General features: G+C 35.5%; 2 protein-coding genes across 4 annotated transcripts in view; both read left to right on the top strand.

The window, feature by feature from the left end:
- The window catches only part of LOC141403880 (G-protein coupled receptor Mth2-like), a 536,210-nt gene that overhangs the window by 319,272 nt on the left and 202,741 nt on the right, over nucleotides 1–14,197 (top strand). The window lies entirely within an intron of this gene.
- On the top strand, nucleotides 3,838–5,127 carry LOC141402924 (G-protein coupled receptor Mth2-like). The gene is made up of 5 exons (XM_073985049.1): nucleotides 3,838–4,085; nucleotides 4,143–4,400; nucleotides 4,467–4,623; nucleotides 4,749–4,943; nucleotides 5,003–5,127. The coding sequence occupies exons 1-5, from the start codon at nucleotides 3,899–3,901 to the stop codon at nucleotides 5,073–5,075; spliced, it is 870 nt and encodes a 289-aa protein (XP_073841150.1). The 5' UTR covers nucleotides 3,838–3,898; the 3' UTR covers nucleotides 5,076–5,127.

The raw sequence follows: 14,197 nt of genomic DNA, 5'->3' as shown, positions 1-14,197 counted from the left end.
ATATAGTCCACGAAACCCCCATTTCATGCATTTCCCTTCCCACAATATTGAACTCGTCATATTTTTTGATACATGATACCATAAACCTCAAAAATGAACTAGCAAAAATGGAGTGTATCATTACGGAACTCCGAGTTCATTTTTTTTTGATACTGGAACGATATGGCATAAAGCCGTAATACAGAAAAATTTTAAAATTTCAAGCAAAAAGTTAACAAGTTTTGAACAAAAAATCTAAATTATTTCTTACAAAATTTGTTAACGAAGTACATTTTCTGTACAGAAATTTCAGAAAATTTATGTTTTCATTTGAAATATCCAAACATAAAATTATTTTATGAGAAAGAAAAAGCTAATGATCTGTTACAGTAGCTAAAGAAATTGTTGGTCTACCAAACTATTTCGGGGGGGGGGGGGGGGGGGCCCGGGCCCCCTGTGCATCATTTAGGGCTATTCTACATCAGACCCGCTCACCTATGAATCAAGATGTAAAGGATCCAGAATGAAGTCCGAAAATTATATGAAACAAGAAAAAAACAAGATATACCCTCAGCCCATGTGAATTGAATCTTTTATCTACGGACAGATCGAATGTATTTAGGGTATTTTCAAAATTTTGAGACCCTTCTTAAACATTTAAACTTACTGACAAAAATGTTGATTAGGATTAAAGTTCGAAAGAGTTGCGGAGGATGTACTTGAAGGAATAGACCGACATATTCCATTTTGAAAGTGGATATTGTTTTGGGAGTCCTAGCATCGTATAACAATTGGACCAGTATGCCAGGATGCCTGAATTTGTCCACGGAAAACATAATATCGCTGTAAACAGGACCACAACGAAGATATATACATTTCCAAAGGATCTTCGAACAGACCGTAAACTGCACTTAAACAAAAATGTTGAACTTTTGCAGGGAAGGTGGAGGGCCAATATGGGCCTTTTTTGGAAGTTAAGCTAAATTTGGACAAAATATTAGAAGATCCAAAGTTTGGACCAAATTGGTTACCCCGTTCAAGAAAGGGTATCGTGCATACTATTTTAGGGAAATTTTTTTATATTCTGGAAGGAAGTACTGGACCGGTATTGACCATCTTCGAACTGAAACTAAGTTTGGAAAAAATATGTCGAAAATTTCCGACCATATCGGTTGACCAGTACAAACGCTAAAGTGTGCTCCAGCCACTCACATGGTGCCATAGGGATTATGACAACTTTCGACCTATTTTCTAAGGAAGTATTTACTTGCCCCTGAAAAAACTTGTACCATCGTAAAAGGGGTCAGTGAATGCAAGTTGCTTCAACAAAAATCAAAGTAATTCAAGAGCAGGTCTTAATGTGAACTTACCCCAAATTTTGTGTGGGAGGTACCCGAAGGAGTGGAAAAATATAGTCCATATTCGAAACTGATATATACCTGGTAGATATATTGGAATGTGCAAAGCATGGACTAAATCGATTACTCCTTTCAAGAGTTATCGTGCGCACAAATTGTTGAGAAACGGATTTCGTCCAAACATACTTGGGGTCTAAAACCATTATTTCGATGAGGCACATTTTGCCCGTATGATAGTGCATATACCCTCGTTAGCATAAATGCTAAGGGTATAAAAATTTAATCATCAAAATGATGGCTTTGGTACAGATACATTCCCCTGCAGAGACCAGAAAGTAATTTGGTAACAGATACGGATTGTGTGCTCAGGATATGGAAAGAACATTTTTCAAACTTTTGGTGTTCAATACTAGCGCAGATGACGAAGATACCACAGATCTAACCCCAGAAGATGGTATTGAATGTATACCGCCTGGCCAAGAATAATAATGCAGCAGGAAGCAATGGGCTTCCAACCAAGCAGTTCAAAGTCGGTTAATGCTCAGGTCTGGAAATAACAAACTGTTCAACACTCTAGAAAATTTGAAAGGTTTGTTATTTACGGACCTGACCAGGAAAAAATGAGTAAAACTAATGGAATTTTGAGCTTAAAGGGCCGCTCTTAGAATGTTCATATGTTCTAGGAAGTTGTTAACTGAGATCTTAGGTACATTTTTGTAGTTGCTTATATTCTTGAATTTTGAACGGTTCGGTATCTATGGACCAGAATCGGAGAAAAAAGTATAAAAATCGAATATTTTCTAAAGTTTTTTGCCCTTTTGATCTTTAAGAACAGTTCGTAGTGGGCTCTGATGTTCCACAAAGTTGTATACTGATATATTCGCTACATTATTGTGGTTGAATGTTTTCTTGAATTTTGAATGGTTTAATTCCTATGGACCAGAAACCGAAAAAAGAAAATAAAAACTGCATTTGTTTTGCTATTTTGACCTTAAAGAACCATTTCTACAGGGTTCGTATGTTCTAGAAAGTTGTTTATTGAGATCTTAGGTACATTTTTGTAGTTGGTTGTTTGAGTCAATTTTGATGGGTTTGATATCTGTAGGCCAAAATCTGAGAAAAAATTATAACGGAAACTTGACCTTAACGATTTTGACCTTGAAGATAAGGTTGAACGGATTTTATGTCATCACAATTATTATTCTTTAATGAGAGCTACAACTTTGCCTCCACGAGTAAACCAAAATTCTTAGCGGTTTAGAAGATATGAGCCTGACAAAATGGTCTTTTTTGACATCAAGGCCTCAGATCATTGGGGGCCCATAACCGCGAGATTCGAAGTAACAGGGAAAAACGCCGAGACACGTGTCTTCTTATTTTTCGTCTTCTATCACGCTGCGGTGTCAGAATGTGGTTATTTTTTTTCGTGTCGCACAGTGTAATATATATACTTGATAAGGTCCTGGACGAATACTTCGATGTGTTACAAACTGAATGACAAATGAGGGTATAAAAATTTGTTGGCTTCAGCCCATTTTTACCTATTTTTATACATTGATGCCAGCACAGCTTCCACGAAAATTAATTTTAATGGTCAGTTCGTAATAACAGTAGTAACAGTAATAACAGTTCGCGAATTCCGAATGGGGGAAACTCGGATTCATCGATTGTAAAACATTTTTGGTTTTTACCATATGTATGTACATAGGCTACGAAGTTTTATATCGGTTAAAAAAACTATGCATACATATACACCAGTTGTAGAGAAGTTTTAGATGACAAAAATAATCAGCAGATGTCACCTACACGCAGAGAAAAAATATTGTTGGAACAATCATATTCTAAGAACAAAATAGTGTATTTTAAAATTCTTAAAATATGTATTGTTGGCGCAACCATATATTTTGTGTCATCATGTTCCCTAATAAAAAAATATCTGGTTGAAACAACAATATATATTTTCAGATTTTTAAAATACACTATTTTGTTCTTATAATATGATTGTTCCAACAATATCTCTTCTCTGTATGTACATTACGCTGGAGGAATATCAGAGGTAAATTTGGTAGCCAGGGAAGCTGCTTCCGGTCTTAAAATAGTCGCAAACCATAATATTGGCTTAATATTAATTTGTTTACCTTATATGTCAGGTTATTATCTAATAAAAGTCCATTATTAATTATTTAAACATACAAAATTATATGTTTGTGTTTTTATTTGGTAAACCGGACAATTCCGTGTCAGGATTATCGAGATTATACTGTATATATGTATGTATGTACATATGTGTGATAATATTTGTGAACTAAAGAACTTATGTATAACTCTATCCATTTTGTTTACAGAATGGTTATTTGGTAATCGCAAGGGAAAAGATTGTTCTGGATACCGTAAACTATTGCATCTCACCACAATACAATAATGAGGCCAAAAATTATAAATTGGCAGCCATGAGTTGTCCAATCAAAAATGATACAAGTTTTTCAATTGTCTTGAACTCATATAGTAAGTAACAACATTTACGTACAAGCAGATTTTATCATTTCCTTCTTTTTTCAGGCATGGCTGTGTCTGTTCTATTTTTTGGTGTCACCATAATTTTATATTTAGTTGTAGATAAGCTACGCAACACTCTGACCGGCAAATTACATACCTCCTATCATATTGCCTTAGCAGCAGGATATTCAACTCTTGGATACATTAATATAGCACGGCCAATACTTCCTGATGTTCCGTGCCGAGTTGTTGGTAAATGTGGTAATGATGTATTTTAAAATTTTTACATGTTAAGCCAATTTTATTTAGGTTTTTCGGGATACTTCTTTTTTATGTCTGCCTATCTATGGTTGGGTGTTTTATGCTATAACATGAATAAATCTGTTAAGCAATATAAATCCGTGGATTACTCGAAAAGGAAAACCTGGACTCGTTTTATAATCTATTCTACTTTTGTGTGGGAAACTGCTGGAATATTTACATTGGCCTTAATTTGGGCTCAATTATATAATGTTGTACCGGAATCGTATAAACCACACATTGATTCTCATATATGTTGGTTGGACAGTAAGTAAGCTCCGTTTCCATTCGCTACCCTTGTGATAAAGAAAATTTGTTTTGCTTCTATTTTAGCCCATAAATGGACAGCAGCTTTATATTTCTACATACCGAATTGTCTAATTATGGTATTCAATATTTCTGCATTTGTTCAAGTGGCATGGGAGATTTATACTGTTAAACGAAATGTATCAACCTACGAAGCGAATAGAAAGAAAGATCTTCCGGAAAAGTGAGTAAAGAAAATGTATTTTTTATTCAGATGTTTCTATAAAATTGTAATTGTAATCAAAATTCAATGTTAATTTTACTACTTTAATACATTGGCATATAAAAGTTTCCCTCCACTTCTTATAGTGTAATCATAATTCTCCGCATATTTGTACTTATGGGTGTATTGTGGATTATGGATATTATATCGTATAGTTGCCGTGAATATAAATCTCTGACCATTCTCTTTGACGTAACGGATTTTTGCAATGCCTCACAGGGTATAGTGATATTTTTCCTATTTATTTGTCGACGAGAGGTATTGAAAGCAATTAATGAACAGTGAGTTAAATTATTTTCTTTTATTTTCTTATCAATATCAATTATTCAATTTATTTTAGATTTTTCAGTCGCAGAAGTAGATCCGTCAAGAGAGGCAATCAAATGTTCCCAACAATGCAACAGCAAATATAAAGAACCAGTGCCAATGCAGTAACACCGTCCCCAGCATGCATCCCTCCTTCTCACACCACTTCCTAGCGGAAATTAAAAAAAAAGAGTGTGTACATTAGGGTTATGACTTGTTTCCAACCTCCCTGTATCCCTGTATCATATTTTGATGAGAAGGTGATTGGATAAAATCCCTTCCACACAATATGATTTTAAAATTGTTATTTGTCAGCACTTTAGATATTTTGTTAAAGTCACTGTGGACAAACTTTCGAGCCACACGATAAAACGAAAATGACATAACCTTCTGTTTCTCACTAATTTTAGCACCATATAATTAAATATGTATCACTTTATATCATATACAATTTTAGTTCATATATCATATCAAATAAAATTCTTTGAGCATGAACATTTTCAATATTTAAATGCAATAATAGTTATTTCAGTCATTAACCCTTTGAACCCCGAATTTTTTTCATAGAGATAAAAATATTTTTCATATTTATTATGATTAGTATTCGCAAAAATAAGTCCTCTGCGAAAAAAAAAAATGTTATCAATTCCTCGCGATTAGGAAGTTACCAAATGTCGCCTGTCGGCAAGATTGGCCCATTGTGTTTATAAAAATTATCAAAGTTTGTTTCTTAAGTCTTTGTATTATCCTTATATTTTTTATTACTCATGATGTGGAAAAGCATAAACTGATGACTTTGTTTAATTTTAGAGGAAAATTGATGGAAATGGAATGGAAAATGGTTCTATATTTATCATATATAGATCACAAATTAGCCAATTTGGTGGTGGTGTTCACATATTTTGAAATGCTCATATTGAATTTTTTCACAGTAGAAGCGTTAAAAAAATATTTTCTATTTTGTATACAGACTCTAAACTTGATAATAAGTCTGTCTGGTTACTTTCCCAGCAAGAACTTTCTCAGAGAGTAAGGAGTTTTTATTCTCTTTTGCAAGAAAATTGTAAGAAGTAAACAGACACCTTCCCAGCAAAAATCAGCAAGCAAACAGCTGACTTGCCAAAACATAACAATTTGTCCGACAATGAAGGAACCAAAGGAAGCAAAAATGTTGTATTTTAATAAAAATAAAAAAGAAACTGACCCAAAAACAACTTTGTTCTCCAAAAAAAGCAATACAATTAGGCTTGCTATTTCCACAATAAAATGGTTTTTAATTTTCACAAACATTGATGAACGAAAAATTAAAAACAGATGTTTGATTGTTTTCGAGAAGAAGAAGAAGCGTTGCTAGTGCTTGCTAGAATAAATTTGTCCAGCAAGAATTTGCAGTAAAATAACTGTCAAAATGTCTCTCTCGAATCGCTCTCTTTTCCTAACTTTTTGTGTTAACAGACGACTTCCAGCAACAATTGGTGCAAATTGTTAAAAATTTTAGGGTAACCAGACATACCTAATATTGCCCTTCATCCAATACCCAGCAAAAATTCGGTTCCGTCAGTCAAAGTAATGTAAACATAAATAACTACTTATATTACTCCTCACTAAGCTAAGAGTACGGTGGCACAGAGCTAGTGTGTACGACTACAAATCAGGGGGTTGTGTGCTCAAAGCTCACCGCCGCACATAGGAGTAATGTATGTTAAAAGTTGATTAAAACTCCTAAAAACCTCATTTATAATCCGATTGATATATTTTGCACAAATCATATCATTGGTCCAAGGACTATTTTTGTAGAAAATAATGAAAATCGGTCCAGATTTGGTTATAGCTCCCATATATATTAGCATCGGATATGAGGTAAATAATGCACTAAAGGCGTAGTATAGGTCCGATCAAGCTGAAAATTGGTACAGACCTACCTACCTTATTTCTACACAGCTATGTGGTGGTATTTTTGATATTTGCGAAAAAGTGCAAAAAGTTATAACCCTAGTGCGCACTTGTTGTCTTACCCATATTTTACTTCAGAAAAACACGTGATTTTCCGAATGGCGCAAACATTTATCAAAAGTTTTGATTTAGTCTGATAAATAAGAGCCCCGGCTATAAGACAGATCAAAAATTAGTGTTGGCAAACGTTGCCAAAATATTTTTTTATTTTTTTTTTTTAATTGTTTTACATAAATTTTTCCTATTTAACTGCAGAAACAAATTTAAGGGTTTTCATGATTGCAGTGGAGAAAAATATGATTATTTCAGATTGGCGCAACTATGCGTAGCGTATTATCTTTGAATCAGCATAATCTGCAGAATCTTGCATAAAACATCAAAAGTAACTATGGTCCGCAAACGTTCGCATCATGCACTTTTTCACTTTTGAAATTTGAGGTATCTTAAAAATTTTCATAAAAAATATGCATGAAGGAAGAGACGTACCACCATTATTAAAGAGTGAAGCTGCAAAAACAAATTGGAACTTTTATAAGCCTTTCTTGTACGGAGAATATACAAAAACAAAAAACCTTGAAAATTTTCGCGAAAATATTTATATTTCAATGTTCACTTCATTTTATAATATTTGAGAATGTACTTTTTTGCTTTCATTATAGCTGGATTCAATCGGCTGCTGCTTTGGATTGGTTAACCGCAGATAGTTGCGGATGGTCATAGCGAATGGGGAAAAGGGTCAGGTGACTGTTTACCAATAGTTTGTTTTTAAAAACGCGATTTTTATAGTTTTGATCAACTTTTGGCCAATATTACTCGTATGTGCGCCGTCCGGATACTTTTTGTTAAACAAAACATCGAATATGTGGTGGTGCTTATGTAAGCGTTTTAACAACCTCTTACAAAACCCATTATTTTGGGAGGATTTTTTTTTGCTGGGTCTATATAAATAAAAATCAAATGTCGTTCGTTGGTAATCGCATCAGTTGAGAACGGCTGGACAGATTTAAATAATTCTTTTTGTGAAATGTTCGTCATAACCCAACTTAGGTTTATATGCAAAGAAAATTTCACCAAACAAATTTTCAAATTTTCAATTTTAATCTTTTCTACAAAAACTTCTGAACCGATGTTCCTGAAATTATGTGCTACAAATTTAGTTTAATTTCGGAGGGGCGGGGAATTTCCCTATTTTTGAAAAATTCTATATTTACAATAACTACGAAGGTATCGGTTTGATAATTAATTTGCGAAACAATTGAGTTTGTGTCTTCGACCATACCTAATTTTTTAGGACCCGTGGTTAAGTCTTACCACGCCCATTTTTTAAAATATGTTACATCTTCAAAACTACTGAACCGATTTTCCTGAATTTTTCAGGCAATGTACTGGAATGACCCCCGGTGAAAATAGGATGCACTTTTTCTTGAATTTCGAATGGGCGGGGTACTTCCTTTGCAACCTTAAAAAACACCATATCTTTATAAATAAAAATCAAATGGTTTTTATGGAAAGAAAATTTTACCACGCCCACTTTTTTCAATTTAAATATTTTCTGCAAAAACTACTGAACCGATTTTCCTGAAATTGTCAGGGAATGTATAGGGAAACCAGGCTACATATTTTATCGAATTCCAGAGGGGCGCTGTATCTCCCCTATGCTATATTTAAAAAAAACCCTATTTTAATAATTTACGAAGTAATCTACAATCTAGGTACTTCTTTGGGGCCTAAACTTGAAAACTGATGACCACGCTCACTCTTTTCAATAAATTATTTTTTCAAAACTACTGAACCTAAATTCATGCAATTTTCGGAAAAGGTTCAGGAATGTCCCGTGGTCCAAAATGCTATATATTTGTAGACGGATTTCGGGGGCCTATAGTTTTATAATCGTTATATTTGCTAAACTTATGAGTGCATCGGCTTGCAAATTAATTTTCGAGACAACCAACGCGCCTCCGATCAAGAAAAACTATATATTTACAAATTTCCTCAAATGGTAAGGTTCAATGGTCCATCATGAAAAACTGAGACATATAAGTCCCAATAGGCTGCAGAATTAGACTTAACCATTTATTTAACTTTTATAATTACATCGCTTTAGAATAAAGATAGGGGACATGGACAATAATAAATCCTAAACAACATAAATGGGCGAAAAAAATCCGAAAAAGCCCGCAAAGCCCCTGTTGATAAATTTAAAATCCTCCTCCGTTTGACAATGGACCAAAGAAGTGAGGTAGAAAATACCTATTTTTGTATTGTCAGGCATAAAGTACATAAAAAGTTGTCATTAAAACTCATTACGACGGGCCAGCTACGCGGACCGGGGCCTCCTGGTACATAAATAACAAGTGAGACAAGCCTATAGTCGGGTTGGGGCCGACTATGTGATAAAGCGACAAATTATTTTCTAGTTTTAAGTTAAATAAAACACTGAAACTTCATTTTTTTTTTTAAATTATTCTTTATATTTTATTGGATCAACATCTCAATAAGATTTTCCAAAAAATAGTTGCTGCAGTTACCCGATTCATTAGACATTTAACGGCATTTTATAAAATCACTAAAATATTTCATGTCCATATTTTTACTAGACTACTTATACTTAAACAATTTCACCATTTTCACCAAAATTCTTTAAATGCCACAATTATGTTTCGATCGATGAGAAAACTTTACCAGTTCATTACTGTGACTAGAAAAACTATTTCTACAAACAATTTCGAAAATCGGCGTTACTCCTAAATTTGTCCAAATTCTCATGATGTGAAATTATATAATCATTAAGGCTTTTAGAGAAATTTTGGACAATTTTTTTCCTACTAAGATTGGACAAGGCCTTTAAGGAAGAAGTAGTATGTGTCGACCTGTTTTAAAGGCGTATATTGTAGTTGCCAGTTCTAAGCCCCCATTGTTAATGGCCCGATTATTCCATCAAACATAGGGTTTACCGTTCACACAATACGCTCGGCATATGTCTTTGTAGTTGACAAAAATCGTCTCCTTTCGTGTGCAAGCGACGTAGCAGACTGAGGATTCAATCGTTTGATATGCATTCCTTCAGCCAAATTTTGGTAGTCAACTGATGTAAACCCCATCTGCCGCTGCTGTTTTATTGTTCTCCAGCTGATTGATTGCTGGCATGATCTAACATTAGCTAAGTGGTTAATACTTAATGCCGATGTTTGGGATTGTTTCTGGTATAAAATGCTCCTTCCGGATCCCAGATATCAGATGCCATATTTCTTTCATCATCTTTGCCGCAGAATGGACCTTTACTATACCCTTCAGTTTGGTGTTTTACACTCAGGTAAAACTTTAGAATTTATTCCTTTCTCACTTTGTTTCCTTTACTTTCGTTCTTTAGAAATGTGCTTTTTCTTTCTGCCGATATTTTTCCTTGGCGCCTTGTATTCCCTTTTATCCGCATACTTCTCTTCAGGTGTTGGTTTTTATACCCCCAGCATTTATACCAACGAGGGTATATACACTTTCATACGGGCAATATGTGCCTCATCGAAATGATAGTTTTAGACCCCAAGTATGTTTGGACGAAATCCGTTTCAGAAAATTGGGAGTTGATTTAGTCGTGATTTAGCGTCCGTCCGTCTGTCTGTCTGGCTGGCAGAAGCGCACAATAACTCTCGAACGGATCAACCGATTCGGTCCAAAATTTGCTTTTGTAATATTTTGTTCAAACTTAGTTTATTACCCTCTATTACAGAGAGTAATGTTTTTTCAAAACGAACTGACAGTGTTGCAAAATTTTACTGATCGCTACCAATATCATGATTTCATCCCGGCGAAGGGAATTATCAATTGGCTTCTCAGTTTTTGAAATGATGCCTTTTTAGCGAAAAACCGAACTCTTTAAGTGTCTAGTATTCTCATATGAATGAGAATCACACTCACTTTTCGGCTTTTCCAAAGCTCCCTTGCGCGTGCCTCCGCTGTTTATACCCTCAGCCTTTAGGCTAAAGAGGGTATTTACACTTTGATACGACCAAAAATGTGCCTCATCGAAATAATGGTTTTAGACCCCAAGTATGTTTGTACGATATCCGTTTCAGACATTTTTGAGTAGATCTAGCAATGTCCGTCCGTCTGTCTGTCTGGCTGGTGCGCACGATAACTCTCGAACGGATCAATCGATTCGGTTCAAATTTTGGGTTTCGAAATATTTTGTCCAGATTCGATCTAAGTTCGAAGATGGGCCATATAGGTCCACTCCTTCAGGTACCTCCCCCACAAATTTTAAAAAATTGCCGCAAAACTTGTGCGCACGATAACTCTTGTAGGGAATAACCGAATTGGTCCATACTTTGCACATCGTGTAATTACTACCAAACTTAGATGAGGTTCCAATATGGACTCAATCGGTCCACTCCTTCGGGTACCTCCCACACAAAATTTCGGAAAAGTTTAGTTTAGGACCTGGTCTCGAATCGCTTTGGTTTTGGTTTACACAAGTTGTATCCGCTGTCCTCTATATGACGCTGTAAGTTTCATTAGGGGCAAGTCCATACATCCTGAGAAAATAGCCAGAAAGTTACAAAAACCCTATGACACCGTGTGTAGTGGTTGGAGCGCAAGATAACACTCGAACGGATCTGCCGATTCGGTCCAAAATTTGGCTTTCATAATATTTTGTCCAAACTTAGTTGAAGTTCAAAGATGGACTATATCGGTCCACTCCTTCAGGTACCTACCCCACAAAAGTTCAAAAATATTCGGAAAAATTGTGCGCACGATAACTCTTGATGGGAGTGACCGATTTGGTCCACACTTTACACATTCTCATAATATCTACCAGATATAGATCAGGTTCGAATATGGACTATATTTGTCCACTCCATCCCGTACCTCCCACACAAAATGTTGGATAAGTTTACTTTAAGACCTGCTCTCGAATAACTTTGATTTTTGTTGAAGCAACTTGCATTCGCTGCCTCAATTACGATGGTAAAAGTTTTTTCAGGGGCAAGTTCATACTTCTTGATAAAACAGCCCGAAGGGTGTAAAAACCCCCTATGGCACCCCCAAGGTCTATGTCGGTCCATTCATTAAGTACCCTTTCTGCAAAATTTTTGAACTTTAATCCTAATCAACATTTTTGTCGGTTCATACGACCAAAATTTTGAAACCCCCTAAATACATAAGTTTTTTGTGAAAAAAATGATGTTCCAATATGGACTCAATCGGTGCACTCCTTCGGGTACCTACACACACAAATTTCGAAAAGTTCAGTTTAGGGCCTGTTCCGGGATCGCTTTGATTTTGGCTGAAGCAACTTGTATTCACTGCCTCCCATACGACGGTATAAGTTTCAACAGGGGCAAGTCTATACTTCCTGAGAAAATAGCCTGAAAGTTGCAAAAAAAAACCCCATGACACCGTGTGTAGTGGTTGGAGCGCAAGATAACTCTTTAACGGATCTAACAATTCGGTCCAAAATTTGGCCTTCGGAATATTTTGTACACACTTAATTGAAGTTCGATGATTAGCTCCTTCAGGCACCTCCCCACAAAAGTTCAAAAATTTTCGGACAAATTGTGCGCACGATAACTCTTGAAGGCCAATACTTGACACATCCTAATATGTCTACCATATATAGTTCAGGTTTGAATATGAACTATATTTGTCCACTCCTTCGGGTACCTCCCACACAAACTTTCGAATAAATTCACTTGAAGGCCCGCTCCCAAATCACTTTGATTTTTGTTGAAGCAAATTGCATTCGCTGCCTGAATTACGACGGTAAATGTTTTGTCAGGGGCACACTTCTTAAGAAAACAACCCTTATGTATGTAGTGGCTGGAGAGCACGATATTTCTCGAACTGAACAACCGATTTGATCCAAAATATGGCCTTCAACATATTTTGTGAAACTTAGTTTCAGTTCGAAGATGAGCAATACCATTCCACAACTTCCTGTACTTCCCCTTAATATTTGAAAAATATCATTAAAGTGGTATGCACGATATCTCTTGAACGGGGCTACCAATATGGTCCAAACTTTAGATCTATTAATAATTTGTCCAAATTTAGTTTAGCTCCTAAAATGGTGCTCTCCTTAGGGTAGCTCCCCCACAAACTTTCAACATTTGTGTCTAAGTGCAATTTAGGGTCTGTTAGAAGATCCTTTGGAAATGTATATCGATGCTCTTCGTTGCGGTCCTGTTTACACCGATATTGTGTTATCCGTGGACAAGTGGAGCAGTCCACGGCATACTGGTTCAAAAGTTATACGATTACCCACTCAAATTACTAGTGGGCGCGATATCTATCGAAAAGATATCACTCCCAAAATAAGATACACTTCCATAATGGATTACGCCGGTCCATTACTTCAAGTACCTCCTCCGCAACACTTTTGAACTTTGAAAATATCCATAAAGGACCACAAAATTCCGAAGAGACCCTAAATTTGTACATTCGATCTGCACTTAGGTAGATGAAAGTTTCCATTCACATACGCTGAGGGTAAATCTCTGTCGGCAAAGCCGACTGTTATTTTTTTCTTGTTGGTAAAGAATTATATATTTGGCAGCTTTTCGACATGCAGTTTCCGGCCTCTGTTAGATCGTTCTTTTGTAGCAACACTAAGATGAGTGTGTTCTCTGGCTGCTACAAACAAATGGTCCGAACGGTGGTTCGCTTCTGTAACAATATGATGGATTTGGTTTCTGGTATTTCCATATGGGGACATCCACGTGGCCTCATTCGGTTGTCAAATTTTTTCACATGAATTCTGAACTTGTCGACCGTGGGGCCAAAGATATTTTCCATGCCAATTTTATGATTACAAATCTTGATGTTCTGCCTGTTCTCATTCTGAGCCACCTTTGGCTTTGCTCCTATAAGCTAGAAAATCTTTATCCAAATTCTCATGATCTGAAATGATATAAGCATTTTGGCATTCGGCGAAATTTTGGACAATTGTCTTCCTACTAAGATTGGACAAGGCCATTGATGATTAAATATTTCTTTCAAATTTCCATCTCCAACATTTGTCGACATAATTTAAAACATTTCCAGTGCTGTTGTATGGTATAATAATCCAAAACCCCATATCTACTATCTACACATTATGTTATGAATTGAACTGAAGTACATATGTATGTATGTACTTGTTTTGTTGGGGTTTTCTGGACATTCTGTATACTAATTTATACACAAGCACCTACATACGTTCCTTACAAAGCTACCCTAAGTAACATTTTGTGGTTTTATTGGTATTAAGAGAATTCATTTAAAATTCTACACTCTGTTT

This window comes from Musca autumnalis, unplaced genomic scaffold (assembly GCF_047663935.1).
Source record: "Musca autumnalis isolate F117 unplaced genomic scaffold, ASM4766393v1 scaffold_4, whole genome shotgun sequence".
NCBI lineage: Eukaryota > Metazoa > Arthropoda > Insecta > Diptera > Muscidae > Musca > Musca autumnalis.
The sequence above is the reverse complement of the archived record's forward strand: the minus strand, read 5'-3'. Positions and strand labels throughout refer to the sequence as shown.